Here is a 27737-nt window from a genome sequence, read left to right as displayed (position 1 = left end):
CCTTATCAAAAAGGTCCTACTTTAGCAAAGGCCTGAAGGAGGCAATGAGCCATGCAGATACGGCAATTGGGAGAAAGAACATTCCAGACAAGGGAAACAGCCAATTCAAAGGCCCTGAGGGGGCAGCATACCTGTTTGAGGATCCACGAGGAAGCCAGTGTGGCTACAGTGGAGTGAGGGGAGGAGAAGCAGATGAAGTCAATGAGGTAAGGGGGAGGCGGAAGGCATGGCTAGACCATACAGGGACTTGTAGACCATTGTTAGGACTTGGGCTTTTCCACTTAGAAAAAATACCAATGCAAGTTCTTCCACACTGGCGATGTAAACCCATGTATAACAGGGCAGTGGTACAGCAAGAATTAAGCAACTGCCACAACTCTGATAGGACCATACCTAGGTAGAGAGGGTCACTGGCAGCTGTGTGCCTAAAAAGGAACACAGGGTCAAGGGAAAATAATGCTAAGATATACTGCATCCGTTCCTGCTCCAGGCAGCTTCCTCAAAGTTTTACATGTTAGGCAAAAGAAATCAGAAACTTACAGCAAAAATCTCTTTCTGTCAATACAGAACCCACCTGCCGTGCTATACTGACCAATCTGGTTACTACCCGTAAGTAACCAAATGCTAACCAAATTCATCACAAGCCCCAAATGCTCTCCTCCTCCAGCAGCCTACAACAGAATTACTCTATGCAGTTTCAGCTGCCAGAAAGAGCCAGCAATATTTTCACAGGCCTTTCAGCCTGACAGACAGATAAGTTCCCCAAACCCAAGGTGTTACCTTAAACAGGTTCTGCCCGACCTACATAGGCTCCCACCCTAAAGGCAGGATCTTTCTTTTTCCCTTTAATGACAGATTTGTGTACCTTGCTAGGACTGGGTGACGTGCCCTTGGTTGCAGCTGTTGCACCATAGAATACTATGAATACACAGAATACGAGTACACAGAATACATCAACAGCATGAACTATTTGTTATGCAGGGCTTACTGTTAAAACTTTAAAATACATTTCATACATACAGTACTGAATCACAAAATGGTGAAGGCAGGACTAATAAACTATCAGTTAAAGTTATTAGCTACTCCACACCCCAGTCTGGTATATCATGGGACTGAAGACCCAGTGAAAACTCAACAGAAGAACAGACTTCAGTAATGAGAGTGAATGAATATTATTCATTTTAAAATCCTGAGGTAAAACTGATCTAGAATCTAATCTAGGTTCTAAGTGGTAAACACACAGATTAGTTCATAGCAAGTTAGAAATCAAGAGGGTTCACAGGTGTGCCTATGTACTGCCCACTATATTATTTAACCTCAACATGGACAAAAAGGCAGGCACACGTGGCTGTCAAGATGACTGGGTACGTGGGTAGGCCACTGTGCACAGATGCTATCTCTGGGCAGTTTTACTGGGGAATCAGGTCATATACAGAAGGGGAAGAAACTATTGTCAGGAGCACAGCGTGAGCTATGGAATTGAGAAGTTTGGTGCTTTCATATTTGGAGTATCTGCCTTCCATCTCCCTCAATGGCTCCTGGAAAGGATTGTTGCCACTAAGCTAAGGACCACCATTCATTCACACACTTTTCAAAAATAATTAAATAATGTTTCCCTTTGTCTCCAAACTGTAACTGAGTCTAAGTACATTTACCAGTGTCTCCACTTCTTTTTTTCTTTTTTTCATATTATATTATATTATTTATTTATTTTGGCTGCATTGGGTCTTCGTTGCTGCGCACGGGCTTTCTCTAGTTGCGGTGAGCAGGCTTATTGCGATGGCTTCTCTTGTTGCGGAGCACATGCTCTAGGCACGCGGGCTTCAGCAGTTGTGGCTCGCGGGCTCACTAGTTGTGGCTCACGGGCTCTAGAGCACAGGCTCAGTAGTTGTGGCTCACGGGCTTAGTTGCTCCACGGCATGTGGGATATTCCCAGACCAGGGCTCGAACCCGTGTCCCCTGCACTGGCAGGCGGATTCTTAACCACTGTGCCACCAGGGAAGCCCAGTGTCTCCACTTCTAACCGTTTTTTTTTTTTTTTAATTAGAACAATAAAACTGATATCTATTTGCAGAACACACAAACATATGTCCTTCCATAAATTTAGGCTTTCCTGAAGTGGAATAAAAGGGAAAATGAATTCAAACTGAGTATATTTTCATTATAGGCCCACCTGACTGATTTTCAGGCCATATGAACCTTGATTCAGAGAGAAACTTGTTCTATAAAACCTCAAACTGTAGAATTAGGATCTACAGATAGAATTTAAAGAAAGAGAAATTTTAGTTCAATATAAATAACTTCCTAAGAGAGTTTTAGGAAGATGGAATGGGCCATTTCAGGGTAGTAAATCACTAGTAGTATTCATGTAGATGCTGAGGCTCCAATCACAGCTAATACAAGGCAAATTCCATCAGAAATAGGGTTTGAAACAGACAATATTAAAGGTCATCCTTACAACCAGGAGATTGTACATTCTTTCTGTCTGCACACTCATTCAGCTCAAAGCTTTTCTCAAGTTTTATTTTCAACATGTATGAACCTCAATACCATGAAACCTATGTATAACCTCTATATTAAAAAATTGTAAATAAAAGAAATTATTTTCCTATCTCACTGAACATGACACCATAGCAAAATAGCAATATAAAGAGAGCAACATGAATGAGGGCAAGATATGGCTCTCAAGTGGACTTCAATCCAGCTCAGGAAAATCCCAGGGTGTTTCCTTTAATTCCAACCTATAATACACCCTAAGGCTTTGCGTAAAAATTATTAGCCATAATGAGAACATAAGTACTAGAAACAAGTACCTACTTTTTATTCAGAATTTAAAGTCCCCTATTGCAAAAAAGATCACATGGTTCAATCTATTTTCAAATCATTTATCAAACCAGAAATACAAAACTAATTCCATTTTTCATCATCAACTCCTGACTTACTATCATGATATAAAGATGGCTGAGAATTTTTTTTTAATTAATTAATTAATTTATTTATTTATTTATTTATGGCTGTGTTGGGTCTTCCTTTCTGTGCGAGGGCTTTCTCCAGTTGCGGCAAGCGGGGGTCGCTCTTCATCGCAGTGCGCGGGCCTCTCACTACCGTGGCCTCTCGTTGCGGAGCACAGGCTCCAGACGCGCAGGCTCAGTAGTTGTGGCTCACGGGCCTAGTTGCTCCGCGGCATGTGGGATCTTCCCAGACCAGGGCTCGATATGGGCCCATGTCCCCTGCATTAGCAGGCAGATTCTCAACCACTGCACCGCCGGGGAAGCCCGATGGCTGAGATTTTAATAGATGAAAACGCACAAATCACTTATATTACCCTGTAGAACTACTTAGCGAAATTTATTACCATTTGCTCAAGATTCTCAGTATGGGCTTCTGTTACTTGAGTACCTTAGCTCACAGGCTCTTTTCAATGAGGGACTAGCTCCCAAGCTTGGGTGTTTTACGAACTGAATTCTGGGTTTCAGGAACAACTGTCTCCTACCACTGAGGGCAGATTATTTTTGGCCACGCACGCAGCATGCGGGATCTTAGTTCCCCAACCAGGGATCGAACCCGCACCCCCTGCAGTGAAAGCACAGAGTCTTAACCACTGGACTGCCACGGAAGTCCCTTAGAATACAGAATTCTTATCTACTGCTTATGTGTGGTTATTCAAGCAGGGCCGTTGCTATTAACAAACATATTCCTGGGACTTCCCTGCCGGCGCAGTGGAAAACAATCCGCCTGCCAATGCAGGGGACACAGGTTCATTCCCTGGTCCAGAAAGATCCCACATGTTGAGGAGCAACTAAGCCCATGTGCTACAACTACTGAGCCTGCGCTCTAGAGCCTGCAAGCCACAACTACTGAGTCTGCATGCCGCAACTACTGAAGCCCGTGCGCCTAGAGCCCATGCTCCACAACAAGAGAAGCCACCGCAATGAGAAACCTGTGCAGTACAACGAAGAGTAGCCCCTGCTCGCCACAACTAGAGAAAGCCCGTGCGCAGCAACAAAGACCCAACGCAGCCAAAATAAATAAATAGATAAAAATTAAAAACCAAACATATCCTAAAAGAGAGTCCCAGAAGCCAGTAGTTGAGTTCCGGTTATAGAAAGACAAAAGATACTGTCTGGCAGAATCTTGATTATCCAGACAAAAAGGATAAAGAGGGTTCTTACTAAGGCCAACCTAGTGAAAAAGGAAAATCTAGTATATAAGATATCCTATTTCTCAGATGAGATTAAAAGAAACATTAATAGTCCTGATGTGACATGAAAAATATATCAAATTTGAAGCAGCAATCAGAAAAAACAAGTTTTTCTTTGGTGGTAAAATATTTTCATCTTTCATAACCATTACCTACATACTGCTAATGGGATATTTCAGATTCTGTCCTGTCTACAGGGCTCATTTTCAGCACCGGATCCATCTGTGGCCTGGGAACCTCTGAGAGCTCTCCTAAGACCCGCCACTTCACGGGCTCAGCGTCTACCCAAGCAGCACGTGGCTCCATAAAAGCCATCAGAGAGCACAGCCCTCAGCTGCGGACCCCGCAAGACCAGAGGAGCCTTTAATACTGAGGTTGCTTGGCTTGCACAACAGTCAAGGAAAGTCAGTGAATGCCAAGCCGGTTTGCTTCCTTTGATGGAAGCTGCTGAAAAGGTCTTCCATTTGGAAGCATTTACCAGTTTTTCTGGTACAATAGCTACAGCTGTGGGCTTTCTGAGTGTGAACAGACATATGTAAGACATGAAATATCAGGGACAGGCACCATCTGCAACTGACTGTCTCACAGGCTGGGACTGCAATGTAGGAGGAGCAAGGGACAGACTTTTCTCAGGGCCATAACACTGGCAAAAAAAAAAACCCTGTTGGGGACTTCCCTGGTGGTCCAGTGGTTAAGAATCCGCCTTCCAATGCAGGGGATGTGGGTTTGATCCCTGGTCAGGGAACTAAGATCCCACACGCTGCGGGGCAACTAAGCCCGCACTCTAGCGCCCGGGCGCCACAACTAAGACCTGATGCAGCCAAACAAAACGAACAAAAAAACCCTTTTGGCTGACAAAGATCTTAAAGATATGAATAAACAGGATTGTAAGACTGTGTCCTTTGCAGCTAGCATCCTCAGCACTTCCTGCCCTAATCATTCAAAGGTTAAATGAACACAGTTGATGAACACTGCCTTGTTTTAGAAGAGACATTCAAAGAAAAAACCAAGACATTATGGCTTTTCCCTAATTAATATCCACCCTCTTATTAAACAACACTTATGTGGGGGTATAAAGGGGATACAAAGATAGATAATAAAAACCATATACACTAAAGGACCAATTCTTTATCCACAGGTTAACCTCTAACCGTAAAGCAGTACAGAAGGAAAGAAGAATTTTTACGAAGGTGCCATCAGACTTTCAGGTAAAGATAGCAGACTGAAAATCACACTTAAGTTTTCTTTCTCTTGGAAGAAATTCTGCCATAATTAAAGGAAAAAAATTTAAAGGTATAAATTCATAAAGACGGGGAAGAGAAAATACAACTGCAACAAAATCTTGGTAACTGTGAAACAAATGGTGTTAGCAAAAACACCACAGAATTCTCAAAGGCTCAGGACTGGTAGCGCCTCTGGAACTGTATGGAGGGGAAATGGGGGGAGGGGATGTTAAAAGAAAGAGGATCAAGAAACTGTTACAGCCCTAGATCCCCCACCATTCTAAGCTACCTCAGCCCCTCAGCCCCTGAATAAAACTGAAAGATTGATTCTTTCAGAGAAAATAAGATAGATGGCACTTTGGGACTTCCCTGGTGGCGCAGTGGTTAAGAATCCGCCTGCCAATGCAGGGGACACGGGTTTGAGCCCTGGTCTGGGAAGATCCCACATGCCGCGGAGCAACTAAGCCCATGCGCCACAACTACTGAGCCCACGTGCCACAACTACTGAAGCCCGCACACCTTGTGCTCCGCAACAAGAGAAGCCACGGCAATGAGAAGCCCGTGCACCCCGACAAAGAGTAGCCCCCTCTCGCCACAACTAGAGAAAGCCTGTGCGCAGCAACAAAGACCCAATTCAGCCAAAAATAAATAAATATATAAAAAATAAAATAGTAAGATAGATGGCACTTTGAAGGGGATGCCAGGCATGGCTGAGGGGTGGTGAAGTAAGTGAATTTATGCATATACTGAATGCTGAGACTCTCCAGCCCTCTTTCCCAATTTAGCTCCCAGGAGGCTGGTAGAAACTCTTTATATTCTAAACAGGAGAGGCAAGGATAATTTTTTGCAAAATTAAGCCAGCCCCTAAAGAAAGACATGAAAGTACTGACATAGAGGATTCCAGCTACCCTCAGTGATGGGTAACTGGAGCTCCTAACCTGGCCCTCATGGTTTAGAGGGCCATACTCTGATCTTCCTCTGGCCTCCTCGGAACCCCTGTATAGAAGAACCCACACGGCCAAAGAGACATGCCCAGGTAGAACACATAGAATTTCCTGGCTAAAAAGCCCTAACACTGTTTCCAGGGCCTGCTTGAGATACTTCTACTGGTCACTTTTCCTGAGGGTCAGTAAGCATATCCTTAGGCCCAAGGGATGGCCAAAGGGTGGAAGTTGAATAAAGGAAGAGTAGGCTGTGAAACAGGATTCTTCAGTTGCACTCCTGAGTGAACAGATGGAGAATTTTAGCAAAGAACCAAATGGAAGTCCTAGAACTGAAAAGTACAGTATCTGTTGTTGTTTGTTTGGTTTTTTTTGGCCGTGCCATGTGGCCTGTGGGATCTTAGTTCCCAGACCAGGGACTGAACCTGTGCCCCCTGCAGTGGAAGTGCAGAGTCTTAACCACTGGACTGCCAGGGAAGTCCTGAAAAGTACAATATCTGAAATGAAAGTTATACTGAATGGATGTAACAGAACACTGTAGCCTATAAAAGGAGAGTCTGTATACTTGAAGACAGATCAACAGGAATCACCCCATCTGAAGAACAGAAAGGAAGAAAACAAGAACAACTAAAAACCACCCTTAGTTATCTGAGTGACAATATCGAGTGGTTACACATATGTGTAAGTGGAGGTCTGAAAGGAGGGAATAGAGATGCTGGGGTGGAAAAAAATTTAAAGAAATAATGGAAAAAAAAATTTCCCAAATTTGGGAGAAACTATCAATTTACAGATCCAAGCTCAGTGAACCCAAAGCCAGATAAATACAATGAAAACACCTAGGTACATAACAGTCAAGCTGCTGAAAACCAAACATAAAAGAAAAAGAGAGGGTGCCCATAGATCAGCACTGTCCAATAGAACTTTTTGTAATGATGGAAATGTTCTACTTCTGCACTGCCCAATCAAGTAACCACCAGCCATGTGAACATTTGAAATGTGGCTGATGCAACTGAGGAAATGAATTTTTTATTTTATTTAATTTTAATTAATTTCAATTTATATAGCCATAAGTGGCTAGTGGCTATCATACTGAACAGTGTAGCTAAGGAGCCTTATGAGATATCAACCCATCATAATATGTGCACTTCACTGATTCAAACAAACAGTAATAATAAAAACAAACAAAAGTTTAAGATATGGAGATAATTAGAAACTTGAGAACTGCCTGGATATTTGATGTTAATGAATTCTTGTTAATTTTTTAATGTGCACATAGTTATTGTGGTTACGTTTTTAATAAGACACCATCTGTTTTAAACATATATATTGAAATACTTACAGATGAAATGATATATATGTCTAAGATTCGCGTCAAAACAATATGCTGTGGACAGGGGTATATATGAAACAGTATTAACTATGGGTTGATAATTATTGAAGCTAGATGATGGGCATACAGGGACTCATTACACTATTTTGTTTACTTTTGTAGAGTTAAAAATTTTCCATAAAATGTTTTTAGAAAGTAGAGCAAAAGGAGAAAGAGATGGAAAATAGAATAAAAAAAGGGAGATCGGTCCAGGAGGGTCAACATTCAAATAGCAAGACTTCCAATAAGAGAGACAGAGAAAATGGAGGGAGATCTATAAAAAAGAAAAACTCCCAGAACTGAAGGATACAAGTCTCTACATTGAAAGAGCCCAAAAAGTACCTAGTAAAATGGGTGAAAAGAGACACACACACCAAGGCACATCACTGTGAAATTTCAGAACATGGAGGATAAAGAAAGGATCGTGCAAGCGTTCACTGAGAAAGAACATGGCACAGAAAAGGATCAAGAATCAGAATGGCTTCATACTAGGAAGCAAATTATTTTCCTAACCTAGAATGATATACAGAAACCATCAGACAAGTGTGAAGATAAAAAAGACATTTTAAAACATGTGAAGTCTCAAAAACTTTATTCTCTACATACCTATTCTTAGGAAGCTACTAGAGGATGTTTTTCATCAAAATGAAGGAGTAAAACAAGGAAAGAAAAATACAATAGGAGACCCAATATACCAGACAGGTGAAGGGAATGAATCCCCAGATCCCAGGATGACAGTTCCAGGTGTTGAAAGAAGTCAGTTCAGACTGACGCAGTCAAAAGACTCCAAAAGGAGACTTTAAGAAAGTGAAACCTATTAAGACTATTTTGAAGGGTCTGATCTCACTGCAATTTGGGAATGAATTACAGTTAACACAAAAAATTAAACAGGAGCGGCCAAGCAGTGCCAGGCCAGGTGGGTACGTCCGTCGGTCCTGCCGTGCCCACGCCGGAAACCAGCCCTGGAGGCGGCCTGGGCCCGTCCCTGTGGCCGGCACCATGAAGCAGGAGTCGGCAGCCCAGAACACCCCGCCCCCCAGGACGACGGCGGCCCCCAAGCGCTGTGGATTTCCAGGTACGGCTCCCTGGTGTGGAGGCCCGACTTCACCTACAGCGACAGCTGTGTGGGCTTCGTGCACCGCTACAGCTGCCACCTCTGGGAGGGAGACACCTTCCATCGGGGCAGCGACAAGATGCCTGGTCGTGTGGTGACCCTCCCTGAAGATCGTGAGGGCTGCACTTGGGGTGTGGCGTACCAGGTGCAAGGTGAGCAGGTCAATGAGGCCCTGAAGTACTTGAACATGTGGGAGGCAGTGCTTGGCGGCTATGATACGAAGGAGGTCACCTTCTGCCCTCAAGATGCCCCTGACCAACCACTCAAGGCATTGGCCTACGTGGCCACCCCGCAGAACCCTGGTTACCTGGGCCCTGCGCCTGACGAGGCCATCACTACACAGATCCTGGCCTGCCAAGGCTTCTCTGGCCACAGCCTTGAGTGCTTGCTGCGCCTGGCAGACTTCAGGCAGCTCTGTGGGCCCCAGGCACAGGACGAGCACCTGACAGCCATCGTGGATGCTGTAGGCACCAGGCTGCCCTGCTTCTGCCCCACTGAGCAGGCTTTGGCACTGGTCTGAGGGGCTGAGCCCCTACATGGACACAGGGGCCAGGTCCCCACTCCAGTGCACACAGACAGACTTGATATAGCTGGAGCCCACTGAGAACACTTGGTGGGCCGACTGGGGCCTCTCTCAAGCCCCTGCCTGTCTGCCAGCCCCCAGATCTCCTACCTGACACTGACTTACTACTTGAAACTTTATTTATTGCACCATGTTGGTGTGGTGGGCAGGGTGGGGGGCCTGCCCTAGATATAGGGGCCCTGCTGAGCGGTGCCCCACCCCAGGCGCCTGGTGCCTGACCAGATTCCCCCCAGTGCTGCTGCTATCCTCATACTACCCAGGCCTCCACCTCCCCAGGGAGCCTCCAAGAGCCTTGACCCTCTGCCCCCGACTCCAGACCAACCATTCCCTAGCCCCAGAAACAATACCCGTCAAAGGTCCCAGCCTGCTGGTGAGGGTAGGAGGGAGTGAGGAGAGGGGGCCCTACAAGAACTGAGGCCCCTGCCAGCCCTGCTCATCCCCCAGGTCCCCAGGGCAGAGCTGGATCTGGAGGCCAGACACAGCTGCTAGGCTGGGCCTAGGCCTCTTACCCATTTGGCTTTGTTTCCCTGTCCTTCTGTCTGTCTGTCTGGGCCACTCCTGTCTGTTTGTTGGTCTATTCCTGGGAAGCTCATCACTATAGGTACTGGCACCTTCCCAGTCTGTCCCATACTATAATCCATAAACTGATCTCATTAAAAAGAAAAAAAAAATTAAACAAATAAAAAGACAGGTATTAATGGGTAAATATCTAATTACTTATAAAAAATTTTATGGAGGAAAAAATAATCACACTATATAGCTCAGCTATGAGGAGTATATATAATCATAGTAACATAAACAATGAACACTGATTAAAGCAAATTCTAAGACAGCTCTATCAGGAAAATAGGAGGATTGGAAATATGTATGTAGATGACGGCCATAAGTGGGGAGAGAAGGCTGGGGACTGGGTTCTTCTTAGCTAACTATAGAACTAGTTGACTCTAAACTGTATTTTTATAATCCCGATAAAATTGAAACTTGAAAGAATGGTGCTATCCATGTTTTCACAAGAGTTTACAGCCTGGTGAAAAAGGAGGCCAAGCAGCTGTGAGAACACTACAGCATCTATACAAAGATTGGGATGAACACGTGTTATATCATTGTTCTACTGTCTTTTTGCAGACACTGACTTGAAGAAGCAGTCACCTGCCAGGTATCAAGTTTGAAGGAGTATATTGGGAAAATGTTTCTAAGCAACTGACACAGATGAAATGAAAAACAAGGATATCAAAGTCAGAGAAAACTCAGAGAAAATTCATTTAGACATCTGTTAAGGTTTTTGTTTTATTTAAATAGAGGGAATCAATTCTCTTTTTTTTTTAAGGAATATAATTATATGATATAAATAAACTCAAGAGAGGCTCCCAACGGGGGCAAGCTAAGCTTTATTTTGTGTAATATTGATAAGCTGAATTCACAAAGGCTTTTACGACCAACATTATTAGTACAGTAGAAAAATTTTCTAGGTTCAAATTTCTAGTAGGTATCTAAGGTATAACCTATTTTACATTTTAAGAGGGAACAGTGTCTTTCAATAATGTTTCAAAAAGACTATAAGCCAATAAGTAGTTTGACGATGTTTTTAATGAAAAGTTTTTGTACTAAATGTTACATTACAGTTTTGGCGGCTAGGTTTGATTTATCCGTCCTATGTTGATATCAAATTACCCAAAATAGCTACAACCCACACTGCTTTCAAAATTTCATTTCCTAAACCCCCATTTTTTCTTTCCTGATTTTATGGTCTGGAGTACTAGAAAAGTACTAATTTTTCCTGCATGAGCTCTTGAATTTAAACATTATGTTTGCATAACATTTAAATGCCAATCAATCTTTACCTGGCTTTATCTGGATCTTTATGGTCTAAGCTTGTTGAAGTTAAGATCTGATTCTTTTTGTTCATACTAGGACAAGAGCAGAATGGAAGCTGAAATCTAAAGTAGCCCACCACTTTAAGCTAGTCATTAGTTTCACCTTGCACTAGCAGACATTAAATAGAGCTGCTCATAGGGGGAAAAAAAACTTCCCCTCTTTTCAAGTTTTTGCTTATCTTCTCCATTGGGCAATGCCAACTAATGAGAAAACAGCCATTATTATGACATCCTTGCAAGAAAAGAATCCATGGGGAAAACATGGAGAATCAATAGTTGACTACAGATGGAAATTTTGTTTTCCCTAGAGAAGCTGAACTGCTTTATTACATTCTGCTTAGATAGAAAATTTTTAAGATTGTTTTTTATAATGTCACGTTTGTGAAAATGAAAACTTGCTAGTCCTAATATCATATCAATACTTTTGAAGGAGGGGTTTGGACTAAGATTCAATTTCTTTTATGAGGGTTCCTATTTGGGATGTTCATTTCGCTGAATGTGAAATGGAAATGCAAATAGGGAAGTAAATGGACATTTATTTATTTACTGTTTCCTTTTGGTTTTAGGAGTAGGAAATTTGCCCTCATTTGTGACCCAAATTCCCTTTCCTAATTCTAAAGTAAAGCATTCTCGCACCCATGCTGACTGTCCTCAAATATTTGGCTTGAGGCTCTGTGGGCCAACAGGAGGTTAGATTTCAGTGAAAAGAGAGGAGATGTAAATTTGGGTTAGTTAGTTTCTTTTAGGATTCTGTGCTGGAAAAGCCCCTTAACACATTAGTCTCATTATAGCAACACAGCCAATTCCTTCTGCACAGAAATCCTTGTTTTGTTCTTCTAGACTGAGCCAAGTTATATTGTGACTCACTCATCGTCACTCTAAATCATTACACCCTTTGCTGAGAAAGAAGCAAGTCAACTGCTGAGGCAGCAAGGTAGTTAGTCAACTGGCAAGCAGGCTTGGTGAGCTGGTATTTAAACTATTGGAGAATGTTACTTTTAACTCTAAGTAATTTTATTGTTGATGTCTCACCATAAGTACTAGTATCCCACACTGGTATTTCCAGGAGATTGAGCAATGGGATCCCACCTGTCCTGATTGGAAAGTGGAAGGCTGATATTTTTTGCTCATCATTTAAAACATATCTTATAGTTTCATTCATACTATTCTATCATTTCAAGTTCTCGATAGAAGGGGATACCAATCCTCTTTGTTGCATCTTCTGTCTGTCAGTCACAGTGCATCTTTCCCTCGTTTTTTTTTTTGGTTAAATTGTGAGCTGACTTTCAGTAGAGATTTTCTTCTCAGATGGGAGTCCTGATGGCCTTAAAGTTCAAAACCATTGCAAAAAGGCCGTTTTGCATTTGCTTCTGCCAGGTACCCTGGGTTTCACCAGTTCTGGTCCAATTTTACATTAATTTACTGGTTTGGAGAATTCTTCACGTACACAGTATAAATTCAGGCCCTGGATTTCTCACAAGAGGTTGCCCAGAACCCAGGTCAAAGAGAACTCTCTCATCACTTGCCCCTGTGGAAATGTTTTTCTCGTTCCCCTTTCATTGAGGGACTTGCCCTTCCAGGGTCTCAGCTTTGTGCAGGGATCAGTTACAGTTCCCCATCTCAGGTCAGCCCAAGGTGGTCTCTTCTGTCCTTGTGAGCATTAAAACCCTCAACTTCTTGGGCTTATATCTGTATTTTATCCCTTGAGGGTTGCTACAGCTTCAGCTTACATGCTTATTACTACTCTGCCTTCATGTTGCTTGAACCCCAAAAGGCTTATATTTCAAAGAGAAATTCAAAGTGGTGAAAACGAAACGATACTCTAAGCTAGGACCTTAAGCATTCTAAAAACTCAATATTTTCAAGATGGAGAGGCTCTTATAAACTTGATAAAGTTCTGAGCTCCTCTAAGATGCTGCTACACTCACCACACACTTATCATATTTAAATCCAGATAACCCAACTATTTATGGCTGTGTGTTCAAAGATGACCTCCACACAGCTCTACTGAAATCTATTCTTGTGACATTCAAATTCTCTATGAAAGTCTTAAGAAAAAAAAATGTTTGTACTTAACACCTTGAAACGTTTGTTAAGTAAAAAGAAAATAACTTTCCGTGTCAATGCGTGACTTTTGTGTGTATTTTTAATGAAAAATAAAAGTCTTCTCCACAGATTTATTTCAAACCCTATTCCATGACCAAATCTAATATAAGAAAGAGAGGGGTTGCTTTACAGATAAAATTGGCAAGATATAAACCTGTACCCCCTGAGTGAAGTAAAAGTCTAACCTGCAGGTTGTTCAGAGGCTCCATCTTCATGACTGGGCCCAAGGTGTTGAGAGGCAGGGAGACGTCAATGCTCTGGTTTGGCATCAGTGGTGTGTGGATGGCCAGAGGAGTGCTGGGGATGACACCAAAGCTAGGAGGGAGGATGAAGAAATCCCAGAGGTTAATCAGGAGGCAGGATTTAGCCACGTCTTTAGGTTTCAATGGCTTTTTACTCCATTTGAAGGAAACATAAGGAATAACAGGCACTAAAGTGCCCAATTCTAATTTGCTGTAACACTAGTTACAACATAACCTCTTTTTTCCATTAAAAAGATTTGAGGAAGGAGAAAACATTCATAAGTACAGAACTGGTTTGCTAATGCTCTGATTCTGAAAGTTTCTTATGTTTATCATGCCACTAGAGGGACAGGTTTGATAAGCATCTTTTTTAAATACATCTTTCTTTAGATAATCTTTGGGAGAAAGAACACTTAAGAATACCCACCCTGTAAAGTATAATGATATTATTGCACTTGCTTGATAACCTGCCTGACCAGACCAGAGGATGATTTACTGGTAACTCTCATTTTCTTTCTTATTTACTTACACAGGATACAATCATTGGGAAAGGGCCAGTCTAAGTAAAGCAGAGTTGATTGGCTTAAACATTCCAAACAACACCCCAAAGGGTAAGTTGTAGACTCAAATCTGGCCACTTTCTTCACCTAAGGCAGGCAGTGAGTACCCACCAGTTTGACTTCTCAGAGAAGCCTGCCTAATAATAATACAAGAATAGTAAAGAGATGGGAAAAGCCTGAGTCTGAAGTTACAAAAAAACCCAAAAATATATGAGGGAAGACAGACATGTCTTACGTCTCAGAAACATAAGAATACAATTTTAAAAAGATGGAGCAGAAAGGGAAAAGTAGGCCCTTAGGTATAACAAATAAACAACTTAATGATATAAATTTATAATGAATTTATGTTCTAATGTGCCTCAGGAAGGAAGATGGGATTTTATTATTTATAAAATAATTATTGAGTTTATATAGGTAGTATCAATTTCAAGAGTCACAGACTAGCAGAAGAAACATTTTCCTTTTGGTAGATAAACTACACTTTAGAGTCCCAAATGTAATAAAGAAATGATTTTGAGTAGACACATCACTCATTTTGGTATCAACATTTATGGGTCAAAAAACCCTTTTGCCCTTTTTATCTTGCTCTCATGATTTATCTATGTGGAAAACCATAAGGAATCTAAAAAAAGGCTACTAGAACTAATAAGTAAGTTTAATGAAGTTTTAAGATACAAGTTCAATGTACAAAAATCAGTTGTATTTCTATATACTAGCAACAACCAAAAACTAAAATATGCTACTTACTATAACATCAAAACTATAAAGCACTTAAATGTGACAAAAGATGTGCAAGATCTGTACACGAAAAATTATAAAACACTGCAGAGAGAAGTTAAAGACGACCTAGATAAATGGGGAGATATGCTATGCTAATGGATGAGAAGACTCAGTATTGTTTGATGCCAATTCTCCCTCAAACTGATCTGCACATTCACTGCACTCTCAAGCAAAATTCCAGCAGGCAAAAGACCTAGAATTGCCAAAACAATTTTTGAAAAAGAACATACATAGTAGGAGGGTTTATACTATCTGACTTCAAGACTTACTACGGAAAAAAAAGTTTACTTTGATTCTTACTTTACACATATTATCTCACCAAAATTACCTCAAAATGAATTCTAAAAGGTAAAGGTAGGAGCTAAATCTATTAACACTTCTATTAAAAAACATTTTAAAAAATTGTAACTGTGGGTCAGGCAAAGATTTGTTAAACAGAACACAAAAAGCAAAAGACATAAAAAGGAAAATATTGTAAAGTAAACTTTATTTAAATAAAAAACTTGTGCTTCCCTGGTGGCGCAGTGGTTAAGAATCCGCCTCCCAGTGCAGGGAACATGGGTTTGAGCCCTGGTCCGATGAGATCCCACGTGCTGCGGAGCAACTAAGCCCGTGCGCCACAACTACTGAGCCTGCACTCTAGAGCCTGAGAGCCACAACTACTGAGCCCACATGCCACAACTACTGAAGCCCGCGCGCCTAGAGCCCGTGCTCCGCAACAAGGGAAGCCCGCGCACCTCAACGAAGAGTAGCAGCCCCTGCTCACGGCAACTAGAGAAAGCTGGCACGCAGCAACGAAGACCCCACGCAGCCAAAAAAAAAAAAAAAAAACAGTGTATATGTGTCAATCGCAATCTCCCTAAAAAAAATAAATAAATAAAACAAAAAATAAAAAACTTGTTCTTTGAAAAACACTGTTAAGAAAATAAAGGTGGGCTTCCCTGGTGGCGCAGTGGTTGAGAATCTGCCTGCTAATGCAGGAGACACGGGTTCGAGCCCTGGTCTGGGAAGATCCCACATGCCACGGAGCAGCTGGGCCCGTGAGCCACAGCTGCTGAGCCTGCGCGTCTGGAGCCTGTGCCCCGCAACGGGAGGGGCCGCGATAGTGAAAGGCCTGCGCACCGCGATGAAGAGCGGTCCCCGCACCGCGATGAAGAGTGGCCCCCACTTGCCGCAACTAGAGAAAGCCCTCGCACGAACCGAAGACCCAGCACAGCCAAAAATAAATAAATAAATAAATAAATAAAATAAAATTTAAAAAAAAAAAAAAAAAAAAAAAAAAAAGACTTAAAGAGAAAAATTTGACAATATTTAAAAAAAAAAAAAAAAAAAAAAAAAAAAAAAAGAAAATAAAGGCAAGCCACAAACTGGGAGAAAATATTTGCAAGACATATCTGACAAAGGACTTGTATCCAGAATATACAAAAAACTTTATTACTCGATAATAAGACAATCAATTAAAAAGAAAAAAAGAAAAAGGAACGATCTGAGCAGATACTTCACCAAAGAAGATATAAGAATGGTCAATAAGATTATGAAAAGAATGCTCAATATCACTAGTCATTAGGGAAATTCAAGTTAAAATGAGATACTACTATACATGTATAAGCATGGCTGGCATTGGTAAGAATATGGAACAGCTGGAACATTCACACTTATTACCATATGACCTAGCAATACCACTGCTAGGTATTTATCCAGGAAAAATGAAAACATATATCCACACAAAGACCTGTACGTGAATGTTCACAGGCACTTTAGTCATAAAAGATAAAACTGGAAACAACCCCCAGTTCCACCAACTGGTGAAAGTGTAAACAAATCATGGTATAAGCATCGATGGAGTACTACTCAATAAAACAGAACAGACTGCTGAAACATCTCAAAGCGTTATGCTAAGTGAAAGAAACCAAATGCAGAAGACTCCATACTATGTGATTTCATTTACAAAACATTATAGAAAAGGTATGATTATAATGGCAAAGACAGTTTTCTTATTCTATATGGATGAGTTTTCCCAGCAAAATTCCCTAGGGCCTCCAGTGTTGAAGCTGACCACGGAACAGATGTGCAAGAGCCTCCGCTCACTCTACATCAAGCATCTGCCAACACGAGAGTTTTTACCCACTGCTAAACGGAACACTCTCTTGTTGGACACAAAGTACACTGCTGTCTCAGGATCGAGCTGGGGAACTCAGATTTCTTACCTATTCTTGTTAAACTGAATTGCAAAGTCTGTCATGTGCTGCAGAGCTTTGTTGGTGAAGGTCATTTCCATATAGATGTGCCCTTGGCGGTGAGTAAACGTTCCCGAAATCTCCAGGCCCTTAGCCTTTACTGCAGGCAGCCAGACCTGAAACACAGTATAAAGCCCAATGAAACCAGACAGGACGCTTCTGAATAAAGATGAAATTAAGATTTCACTTCCTTAGGCAGCTAAGGTGATTTTTATACTATAAATACCAAGCCAAATGCAAAAGGCTCTGGATAAAGTCATATTTGCTGAATTTTGAGATCATTCTCAACTATTTAAGAACCAAAAAAACCCCACCAAAAATCAAAAAACAAACAAAAAAACCCCAACCAAACAAAACAAAAACCCAACCCAAAAGCAAAGCCAAAAACAAACAAAAAAAGAAAAACAAACCCCAAAATAGTCTCCGGGTAACCATAGCGAAAGGAGAAATTCCAATGAGCATAACATGGGGTTTCTTTGGTTAGTAGCTTTGGTAAAAGTCTTAAAAGGGAAAAAACTGATCTAATGAAAATCGCATGTTTACAATATTTGAAGACTTTTAAAAATCACTACCAAATTCCTTATCAGTAATCTGTTAAGGGCAAGGACTATGTCTTATTTATATTTTTAACCTTTGTTATAGTCTCTGGGAAATAGTTAAGTATTCAGATGTCGTTTAAGTAATCTGAATGCCTATTCTCTCTATATAATTCATTCGTGACCCACCTCTGGCCCCAGAATCTGTGATACTCCTGGACTGTACCAGTTTATATATATATATAAAAAAAAAAACCAACAGGAATTCATGAACTGTCCTGACTAAAGACAGAATGCCCATTAGTCACTGGGTGGCTAGTAAACAAGAGAATATACTCAACCACATTACAGGAAAAAAAGGAAAAAGAAAAGAAGAAAATGACACTATTTAATAGTACAAGATACTATTTTTCATCTATCAGAGGGTCAAAAATTCAAAAAGTCAGTAATACTCAATGAAGGAGAATATAAGGAATCTGGCACTATTACATTCTGCTTTGGAGAATATAATTTGATGTCACCTTTTTGGAGGGTAAGCTGGTAATGTCTTTTTAAAAAAAAATAATTTATTGTTTTATTTTTGTCTGCGTTGGGTCTTAGTTGCAGCACACAGGATCTTCGTTGCGGCACGCAGGATCTTTTTGTTCCTGCATGGGCTCTTCGCTGTGGCACGTGGGCTTCTGTCTAGTAGTGGTGTGTGGATCTCTCTCTCTCGTTGTGGTGCACAGGCTCCAGAGCGCATGGGCTCTGTAGTTTGTGGCACATGGGCTCTCTAGTTGAGGCGCGCAGGCTCAGTAGTTGTTGCATGCAGGCTCAGTAGTTGTGGTGCGTGGGATTAGTTGCCCGGTGGCATATGGGATCTTAGTTCCCCAACCAAGGATCGAACCTGCGACCCCTGCATTGGAAGGCGGATTCTTTACCACTTGACCACCAGGGAAGTCCCTGTAATGTCTATTTTTTTTTTTTTTAACTTTTTGGGTTTTATTTATTTATTTATTTATGGCTGTGTTGGGTCTTCGTTTCTGTGCAAGGGCTTTCTCTAGTTGTGGCAAGTGGGGGCCACTCTTCATCGCGATGCGCGGGCCTCTCATTATCGCGGCCTCTCTTGTAGCGGAGCACAGGCTCCAGACACGCAGGCTCAGTAATTATGGCTCACGGGCCTAGTTGCTCCGCGGCATGTGGGCTCTTCCCAGACCAGGGCTCGAACCCATGTCCCCTGCACCGGCAGGCAGATTCTCAACCACTGTGCCACCAGGGAAGCCCTGTAATGTCTATTTTTAAATGCTTAAATGATCAAGCACATTCCAAGTTTATCCTATAGATATGCTTACAAAAATATACCATGATACACGTAAACAAGAATGTTCATGGTAACATCATAATAACAAAAAAGGGGGCGGGGATAGGACTAGATGAATAACCTAAATGTCCATCACCAGGAGAAAGATTAAATATGTTGTGGTACACATCAATAAAGTGGATACAGCCATTCAAAAGACTGTGGTAGAGAAAAAACAAGGTGCAAAACAGTATATCCCACTGACAGTATTTAAAGGATAGAAACATACAGGTATATGCATGATCTTTTTTTCTTCTGAGAGGACACAGAAGAAAGTTAATAGTGGCTACTTATGGGGAAGTGGGGACAGAGGGAAACTTAATTTTCCACCTGATCTTTCAACATTACTTAAATTTGTCATTTCTAGGTATTACTATAATGTTAGTAAACAAGTACGTTAGATAACCTCTTAATCAATTAAAAGTCTGTGGGGATAATATCCAACGCAGTAACCTTACAACAAAGCTACTAAGTTGTGCCAAAACACTATAGATCAGTTTTGAATCATATTTCTGGTTACTCTATGTAATGGGTGTGTACACAAAGACAAGACTCCTGGGATGGACAACTGGTTTACTATCTGCAGCAGGGATTCCCCACACTGAGCTGGATGAGCAGGCAGAGAATTCAGAAAGCAACCAGGCATGCTGCCTTTCAGAAAGGCAAAATTAAAAGAAACCTAGCTTAGCCTGGAAGGCACTATTCCCAAGGGCCGAAATATGCTTCATTTACAAGGAGTTTCCCCTTCCCCTTTTGAATTTCAATCTGAGCATGACATCAAGTGAGGCTGAGACTAGAGGGACACCAATGACATTAACCTAAATCAAAACTCTAAAAAGGTGTAGTAAAATGCATGACAACCAAATCTGAGCAATGGCACTCTAGAATCCATATGCAGTACCAATGGAAAAAGGAGAGTGGAAAGAATGCAAAGTAAAATGTTACTTCTCTATTATGTCTTTTTCCTCCTGCTGTTGCTCTGTATATCAGATCTACACTAGACTGACTTCAGTGTTGACAAGCTAGGCAATATTTCTAGAGAACAAAACCTAAATACTTAGTATTTCCAATTTTAAGTCTAATTATACAAACGGTTAATAAGGATGCTATGGTGCTTCTTATTGCTAGGTTTGAGGCCGTCTTTCATCTTCCTCGTAAACCCTCTAGAAAAAGAGCCCCAACCTTGGATTTATTATCAGTGAGAGTAACACAAATGTCAGATGCTAAATAATTTAGGTCCCGTCCACTAAGAAAGTGTTGTTTTACTTACAGCCTTAGGAGCCACATATCCACCAGGTGCCATGCCTATCCCCGTGGAGAGTTCAAACAGGTCATTCAGACCACTGCTGACCACAGCAGGAGTAGGTGAAGGAGCAAAGGTTGCAGGCACTGATGACGGGATGAAGGATTGTCCCACCTGCAGGGAATAAAAGGGAAGGGGAGCAGGGAGATCAAGAAGAACTGATTAATAGTCCTTAAAATGTTGCTATATATTTTAATAGTATTGATAAATCAATAAGAACACACCATAATTACAGTATTCTTAGGCGTTTAATTCATATATTCTTTGTCCTTCAAATCATCATGGTTATTTTTCATCATTGAAAAGATACACACACTCTTTAGAAGTTCTATCAAGAGAGTAATCAGTAGGATCAGGAACACAGTGATCCAAAGTTTTTTGTTTGTTTCCAATTTTAGCTTCCATGATTCTGTGCAAAAGGCCTACAGGTACCCTAATGAAGGGGGAATCTGTTTCTACAGAAAGAAGGAGAAGCATCCAACTTAGACAGCAGTTCCATTTCCACTTGGGCCCAGGCAAGTCTTATTTCCCCATTTAGGCATAAATATCTAGTAGGAAACTCTCCTGGGGGAGATGGATACTCACACCCCCCTAACTCACGTACGAGGAGAGTCTCAATCTGAGTCCAGCTGATGCTCAAGCTCTTTCTAGACGACAGAAGAGAAAAGAGTATTCTCTCGTCAAGATGGGAGGTTCCATTTCCTTTAGCCCTTTAATGTCAGGAAGACAAAGAACTCTGTAGACACCAGAGCGCCAATCCCTAAAGAGACCCCTACACCACATGTGGTGTATGGTCCCAAAGATTCCAAGTAACCCTACGCTACTTTCTACTCTTCATACACTGCTACAGAGGTTCTGGTGTACAGGGCTAGATAGCAGCGGTGGCTGGTCTGAGAACGTGTGCATAGGAAAGGCATCAAACAGGGGGCAGTGCATCCCATGGTGAAAAAAACCGATGGCACTTACTGCCGGACTTCCTCCAATGCCCCCGCCAAGGTCACTGCCAAGCTGAAAGAGAGAAAGGAGAGAGAGGAGAGAAAGGTAGAGTTCATTTAGCTAAGTACTAGATGCCCATATAGAATCTGTAAATTGCTCTACCAAGTTGCGGGGAATACATGCTATTCAACTTGACTCCCAAAGCCTAAAGAAATTCTAGATTGCAAAGAAATATAACCTAGGGGAACTGAGTAGGGGAAGTGATGGTGTGTGGGAGTTTTGAGAAAACGTGGAAAGAAAATGGAGCTGGGACATCTCAGGGATGTTTCAGATCCAGTCTTTCCACTGGGGTACATAGGCACAAACCCAAACAGGATTTAAAGAGTTTACATATTCCAAGAAGCTATATCTCTTAAGTCGTAATGTTCTGAATATGTTTATTTTTTCTTTAAAAGGAAATTTAAGGGGGTGTGGGGAGAAAAAGAAAAACTAAAATGTGTTTTGAACTACAAAACTTGCCACCCCACTGAGAAAGTGGGAACCAAACCAGTAGTGAGCTGCAACTTCAAGCTTCAAAAATTATAGCTTGAACAAGAGTGATTTTTAGAGTTTAGAACTTTCCTAAGAAAGCAAACGGCTGGGTTAGGAAGATATCCTATCTGGGTAGGAAATGCGAAGGCATGCAATTCTTCAAATCTCTCCCACAGTCAATACAGCTAAGGAGAAATGCTGTGATTTATCTGGAGTAGATCATTTAAAAGGATGCTAACTATTGGAGAATTAGACTAACGCAATTAGCTAGGTGACAGGAAAATAATTCCACATGGTCTTACTTCTGCCTCTTTTTCCCGTCAGGGCTCTGATATAATTCACCCTGAATTCCAGGACAAAAGCATTAAAGAAGAACTGAAGCTGAAAACAGCTAGCATGAAAAAACATAAAACATATATACCCACAACTAATGGTGCTATTCAGAAAGCAAACAATACGTTTTTGTGCTACGATTCTATACTGCTACTTCCCTAGCTCTCACTGTGCATCTAACATTCCCCTCTGAATCTCCAAATGCCTTGTCTGCTTTACAAAACACTGTTTCCTTTATTGTCTGTCATTTAGTGGTAGAAACTTGGAGAGCTCTAGGCTGTGGTTGTGTTAAAAAAAAAAAATTGTATTTGTCTTCAGGATTTGAGAGAGGGGATTTATTACCTTCTCAATGGACAGATATATAAAACTGGGTTGCCAAAATCTCAAAAATAATATATATACTGAAAAATAATGGGACTTATTTCCACCACGACAGAACAAAAACCCCAGGCAGGTGTTTCATAACTGGCATGAATAAGCATGTTCTGCACTAAGCTACAGAACACTCCAAACCTCAAAGAACCAACATTTACAAAGTCTGGTTCCTGAAGACTATTTACTGGTTGGACGTGGGGCGAGAAATCACAGGCATACAGATAAAAACGTCATCACAACCAAGAATTCGAATAACTGGAAAAGAATGACAGCAAATAGAAAAGATATTACACACCTACCTTCTCCCTGTTTCTAGAATAACACACATCCATAGCATGACATCTGAAAAGCATGAGATTCCTTTTATTCAAACACACACTCACACTTGCTGGACATAAGGTACTATGGGGACTATAAAGATGCCGGGCGATGAGGGGAAAACATAGATGAACAAGATCCAGGCTTTGCAAACTGGCAAAAAAACAAAACACGAATGCAAAAACCATACAGAATATACTAAAGCAAAAAAAGAAAGTTCTGAATAGAAGAGCCTCCTTTTGGCTGAAGGATAATGAAAAGAAGCTTCAAAGACATGGTAGTGTGAAATTATAGAATGCAAAAATGGGGGAAGTTATTTCTCAAATAGCCTGAACAAAGGCTGAAGAAGTAGGAATAAAAGCATGATCAAGAAGGATGAGTAGGGACTTCCCTGGTGGTCCAGTGGCTAAGACTCCATGCTCCCAATGCAGGGGATCCAGGTTCGATCCCTGGTCAGGGAACTAGATCCCGCATGCCGCAACTAAGAGTTTGCATGCTGCAACTAAAGATCTCGCACACCGCAACTAAAAGATTCCCTCATGCCACAGCGAAGATCCCACATGCCACAACAAAGATCCCGCATGTGGCAATGAAGATCCTGTGTAGCCAAATAAATAAATAAAAATTTTTTTTTTTTTTAAAGAAGAATGAGTAGTCTAATTAGACTGGAGCACAGGGTAGATATGTGTTAAAAAAAAAAAGTCACAGAAAATAAGTTTGCAAAGGCAAACTGATTATGGTAAGTCTTTAGTTTTCAATTCCTCCATCACAAAAACCTGGAGGTTTCTTAGGTAAGATTCAATCTTTCTAAGATTACTAATAACTACTTCAACTGTGTTCTATTAGCTATGGTTTTCAACCTTAGATACACAATGGAATAAACCACCTGCGTGTGTATAACTGTGGAGGGGAAGGGGATTTTTAAAAGTACTGATGCCCGAGTCTCAATCCCAGCCATAGTGATTTAATCGTTCTGAGTTGTAGCCTGGACATCAGAATTTTAAAAAGCTGCCCTAGTGATTCTAATGTACAGACAAGGTTGAAAACCACTGCCTTAGAGAATTAACTATGATCTGGAATCAGACAAGAATATATGTTCAGGAATTACTTTGGAGCTAACTCCTGAATTGAAAAGGAAGCTAGAACTTAAGCAGAAAGAAAACCCCTTTTATTTATTTATTTTTTATAAATAAATTAATTTAGTTATTTATTTTTGGCTGTGTTGGTTCTTCGTTGTGGTGCGCGGGCTTCTCACTGTGGTGGCTTCTCTTGTTGTGAAGCACGGGCTCTAGGCACACGGGCTCCAGGCACATGGGCTCTAGAGCGCAGGCTCAGTAGTTGTGGCGCATGGGCTTAGTTGCTCTGCGGTATGTGGGATCTTCCTGGGCCAGGGTTCGAACTTGTGTCCCTGCATTGGCAGGAGGATTCTTAACCACTGTGCCACCAGGGAAGTCCAAGAAAAACCCTTTCTAAGGAAGGGAATGATACAGAATGTCTCTTGTCATCTTGTCCTGATGCTGGTTTTGATTTAGTTTTATGACTTTCTGATGGGCTTATATATCCTCCCCCCAGCCACTCTCCTCCCTTCTGGCCTATCTCACAACTGAAGCTTGAAAGAGATGGAATTCTTTATGGACCTTGCTGGCACTCGATGGCAAGAAAGAAAAAACACACTGGAAGAGAAATGGCAGTATTATCAAATATGCTACATTCAATAAAAGGCATTGAGAAAAGGCACTCACTAGTGGTGCTATTTCCAAAGGAAATAAAGCCCATTTATAGCCCTTATTTTCTTAGATCTCATTCTTATTATATTTGAGTATTATATGAATATTATCTTAGCTGGACAGGATCTAAATGTACTCCCCCCACTCCTCCCCACCTTGCTGCTTGTCAATTTTATTCAAAAACATGTAAGAGAAACTGAAAAGTAATTCTGATACTCCTTTGTTTATGTTCAGCTTATCAAATACAACTCAGCTGCAACCCAGAATCAAGAACTCTTGATCTTACAGAGACAGAATCCAAAGGGTGTTAGAGACATGTAGCCAGAAATATAAAGGTTCACATAACTGTGCTATGTCCAGAGAGCAAAAGGAAAGGACAATTTCAATATGTTTTCTAACTAGCAAAACTATAGCTTACTCAGACTTTATTCAGCATCTTTCCTTTTGACTGAAAAGTTTCTAAGGGAGGTTGTCATCTTCCTCTCTGAAAATATGACACAGGTGACAGCACAGTGTTGGGCAAGAGTAACTAACAGGGAGATGTCAGCAAGGATGGGAGCCAATTCCCCAGTGAGGGCCTCTCCTATCTACAGCGACAAGCAGGATGATGCAGATATTAATCGAGGAGGCGGGGGGAAGGCTAGAAAGCTGAACAGAACACAGTAATGTCGTTGTCATGTTGGTCTGAACTAGCCACTAACCATTGCAGTTCGGTTGCTGATATCATCTGGAGTCAGACAAGAGTCATCTGTTTGGTAATACTTACTAATCAGGTAGAGTACAAAATCAGTCAAACTGGACTTGTAAAAATTCAGTGATATCTGTTATCCAGTAAGTTGGGAGAGGTGAGTGAAAAGTGCCAGAGGCATAAGGCATGGATTTAATCTCAATCTTAGGTGTCTAAATGCTGTGTACGTTTTAAGTGTCTTTTGGAGCTGTCCATTTCCCGTTATTCCCAGGACTGCCTTAATGAGGCTGCTATTTTCTCCATGAAGGAAATAATGTCAACTACAGACCAACTAAATCAGGATACAGGAAGATGAAGGAGAGGTGCCAATTTCAGGAAAAGAACACTTCAAATGCTGAAAATTGAGCAGAATTTTCCTAAAGGTCCATAGCTGATACCCAAGTCTAAAATTTCTGCTAGTGGTAAAGCTTCCCCAGCCCCCAATCTAAATCACATTAAATGGCACTAAGAATAACATTAACATTTGGCTACCACCACAGTTCATGTTGAACTACAAAATAATGTGTCGCTGCACTGTTCATTCAGTAATTGGATGGAAAGTAGTGATTTCATGGTGACTTATTTTATGGGCTAAAGGGATTTCAGCACGGTTGCATGAGCTCTGCTGCAGAACTAGGTTGAGTCGAACGTTTGAGAGCTGAGTCTGCATACCAAAAGGAAATACCTTCATCCAATGGCAACATGCTACAAAAGCAGAAGTACAGAGAAAGAACTCAAGACTGAGGTTCTATAAGGGACCAAGTCTGCCTGACTCCAAGAAAAGGAAAAGTCTTGACATGGCCACCAAGCAGACCGAAAACAAAACAAGAACAAAAAAAAAAAACCCCACATGGGATTTCCCTGGTGGTGCAGTGGTTAAGAATCCGCCTGCCAATGCAGGGGACACGGGTTCAATCCCTGGTCCGGGAAGATCCCACATGCCACGGAGCAACTAAGCGCGTGTGCCACAACTACTGAGCCTGCGCTCTACAGCCCGCGAGCTACAACTACTGAGCCCAAGAGCCACAACTACTGAAGCCCGCAAGCCTAGAGCCCGTGCTCTGCAACAAGAGAAGCCACCGCAGTGAGAAGCCCGCGTACCACAACGAAGAGTAGCCCCCACTCGCCACAACTAGAGAAAGTCCCTGCGCAGCAACGAAGACCCAATGCAGCCAAAAATAAATAAACAAGTAAAAATAAAATTAAATGCAAAACCCCAAAACCCCCACAAATGTTCACAATCACTGCTCTGGGTTAGCCCCTTTGAGGTCCATCTGACCAGTCTAAAATATACCTGTCTGCTTCTGAAACTGGAGCTGAGTATCTGAAGACATTCTCTTAATTAGAGGTGTAGATCTTAAGCTCACACATTTCTTTGCTCCTGTCTAGAATTATCACCTCCTTTATTTGACACTTTCCAGAACTGATTTAATTGAAGGGAGTCTAAGGAATGCTTCAGGTCATATAGCTTACCGATAGCTCTGCTAGTCAGGAGTCAAAACAGAATGATGTAAAAACAGTACACAATGATTCCCATCACAAACAAAACTTATACCAAAATCCTACTGGTGTCAAAAACATCAGTCTGTGTTTTTCCAATTAGTTTTTAGATTTTAGAAGGCACACACTATCTCCTAGGTAAAAGTATGGTTTTCCAGCTGTTGGGCTACAAATTTTAATTTAATCTTCAAAAAGCTATTTAGAAAAGCACCATAAAATATAACTAATCAAACTGGTGAAAATAATCTGTAACCATGCAAAAGCTATTAGACAAACTCATGGTGAGAATAGACTTGATGTGGAATAGCATAAATGAGTTGAGATCATACAAAATCATCAGAAGACTCCTTAACTTGAAGGAAAAAAAGTCTTACATCAACAGAAAAATAGGGAGATATAATAGATTACTTCCTGAGATGGGACAGGGAATAGAACGTGACAGAAAGTCCTTAGAATGGCCACTATTGGTCTCTTAGGTCAGATATAACTCAATGTTCAATGCAGTAAAAATCCACAGGAGAAGCTCCGCATCCTGTCTCATTTTCCTTTGCAGTAATTACTACCTATGTACTTGTTTGTCATTCGTCTCCCCTCACTAGAATGTATGTAAGGACTCGCCACAACTATATTCCCAGTACACAGAATAGAGCCTGACAAGGAATAAGCACTCAAATATTTACTGAGTGAATGAATTTCCATATAAGCACCACTATGGCAGTATTATTTCTTGGGGAGACAATTTGGAAATGAATCATTTTATTGGTGAAAATTATCACAAAATGGACAGAAGGCTGACAAAACTGTTTCCCCAACTGACCGAGAGCACCATATCTGCATCAACACTGCCAACACATATGAATACAACCAATTAGGGGGAAAAAT

The 27737-nt window shown here is 41.3% G+C and overlaps 2 protein-coding genes across 5 annotated transcripts in view; one reads left to right on the top strand and one right to left on the bottom strand.

Moving 5' to 3' along the window:
* AP2B1 (adaptor related protein complex 2 subunit beta 1) overlaps positions 1–27737 on the bottom strand; it is a 119156-nt gene that overhangs the window by 22178 nt on the left and 69241 nt on the right. For 3 of the 4 annotated variants that reach the window (XM_007190197.3, XM_057535475.1, XM_057535476.1), the window contains 4 exons: positions 21375–21416; positions 20376–20522; positions 17201–17346; positions 13597–13726 (listed from right to left, as the gene is read on the bottom strand). In XM_007190197.3, coding sequence (XP_007190259.1) covers positions 13597–13726; positions 17201–17346; positions 20376–20522; positions 21375–21416 — 465 coding nt within the window. The remainder of the gene's footprint in view (positions 1–13596; positions 13727–17200; positions 17347–20375; positions 20523–21374; positions 21417–27737) is intronic. The other variant, XM_007190198.2, reaches the window with a different exon arrangement.
* Positions 45–9368, top strand: LOC103011887 (glutathione-specific gamma-glutamylcyclotransferase 1-like). The gene is given in 3 exon segments (XM_028168519.2): positions 45–206; positions 8605–8764; positions 8767–9368. Coding segments are annotated over 3 exon segments (924 nt in total).

Source organism: Balaenoptera acutorostrata, chromosome 20 (assembly GCF_949987535.1).
Source record: "Balaenoptera acutorostrata chromosome 20, mBalAcu1.1, whole genome shotgun sequence".
Lineage (NCBI taxonomy): Eukaryota > Metazoa > Chordata > Mammalia > Artiodactyla > Balaenopteridae > Balaenoptera > Balaenoptera acutorostrata.
Note: the sequence above shows the minus strand (reverse complement) of the source record. Positions and strands in the feature narration are given on the sequence as shown.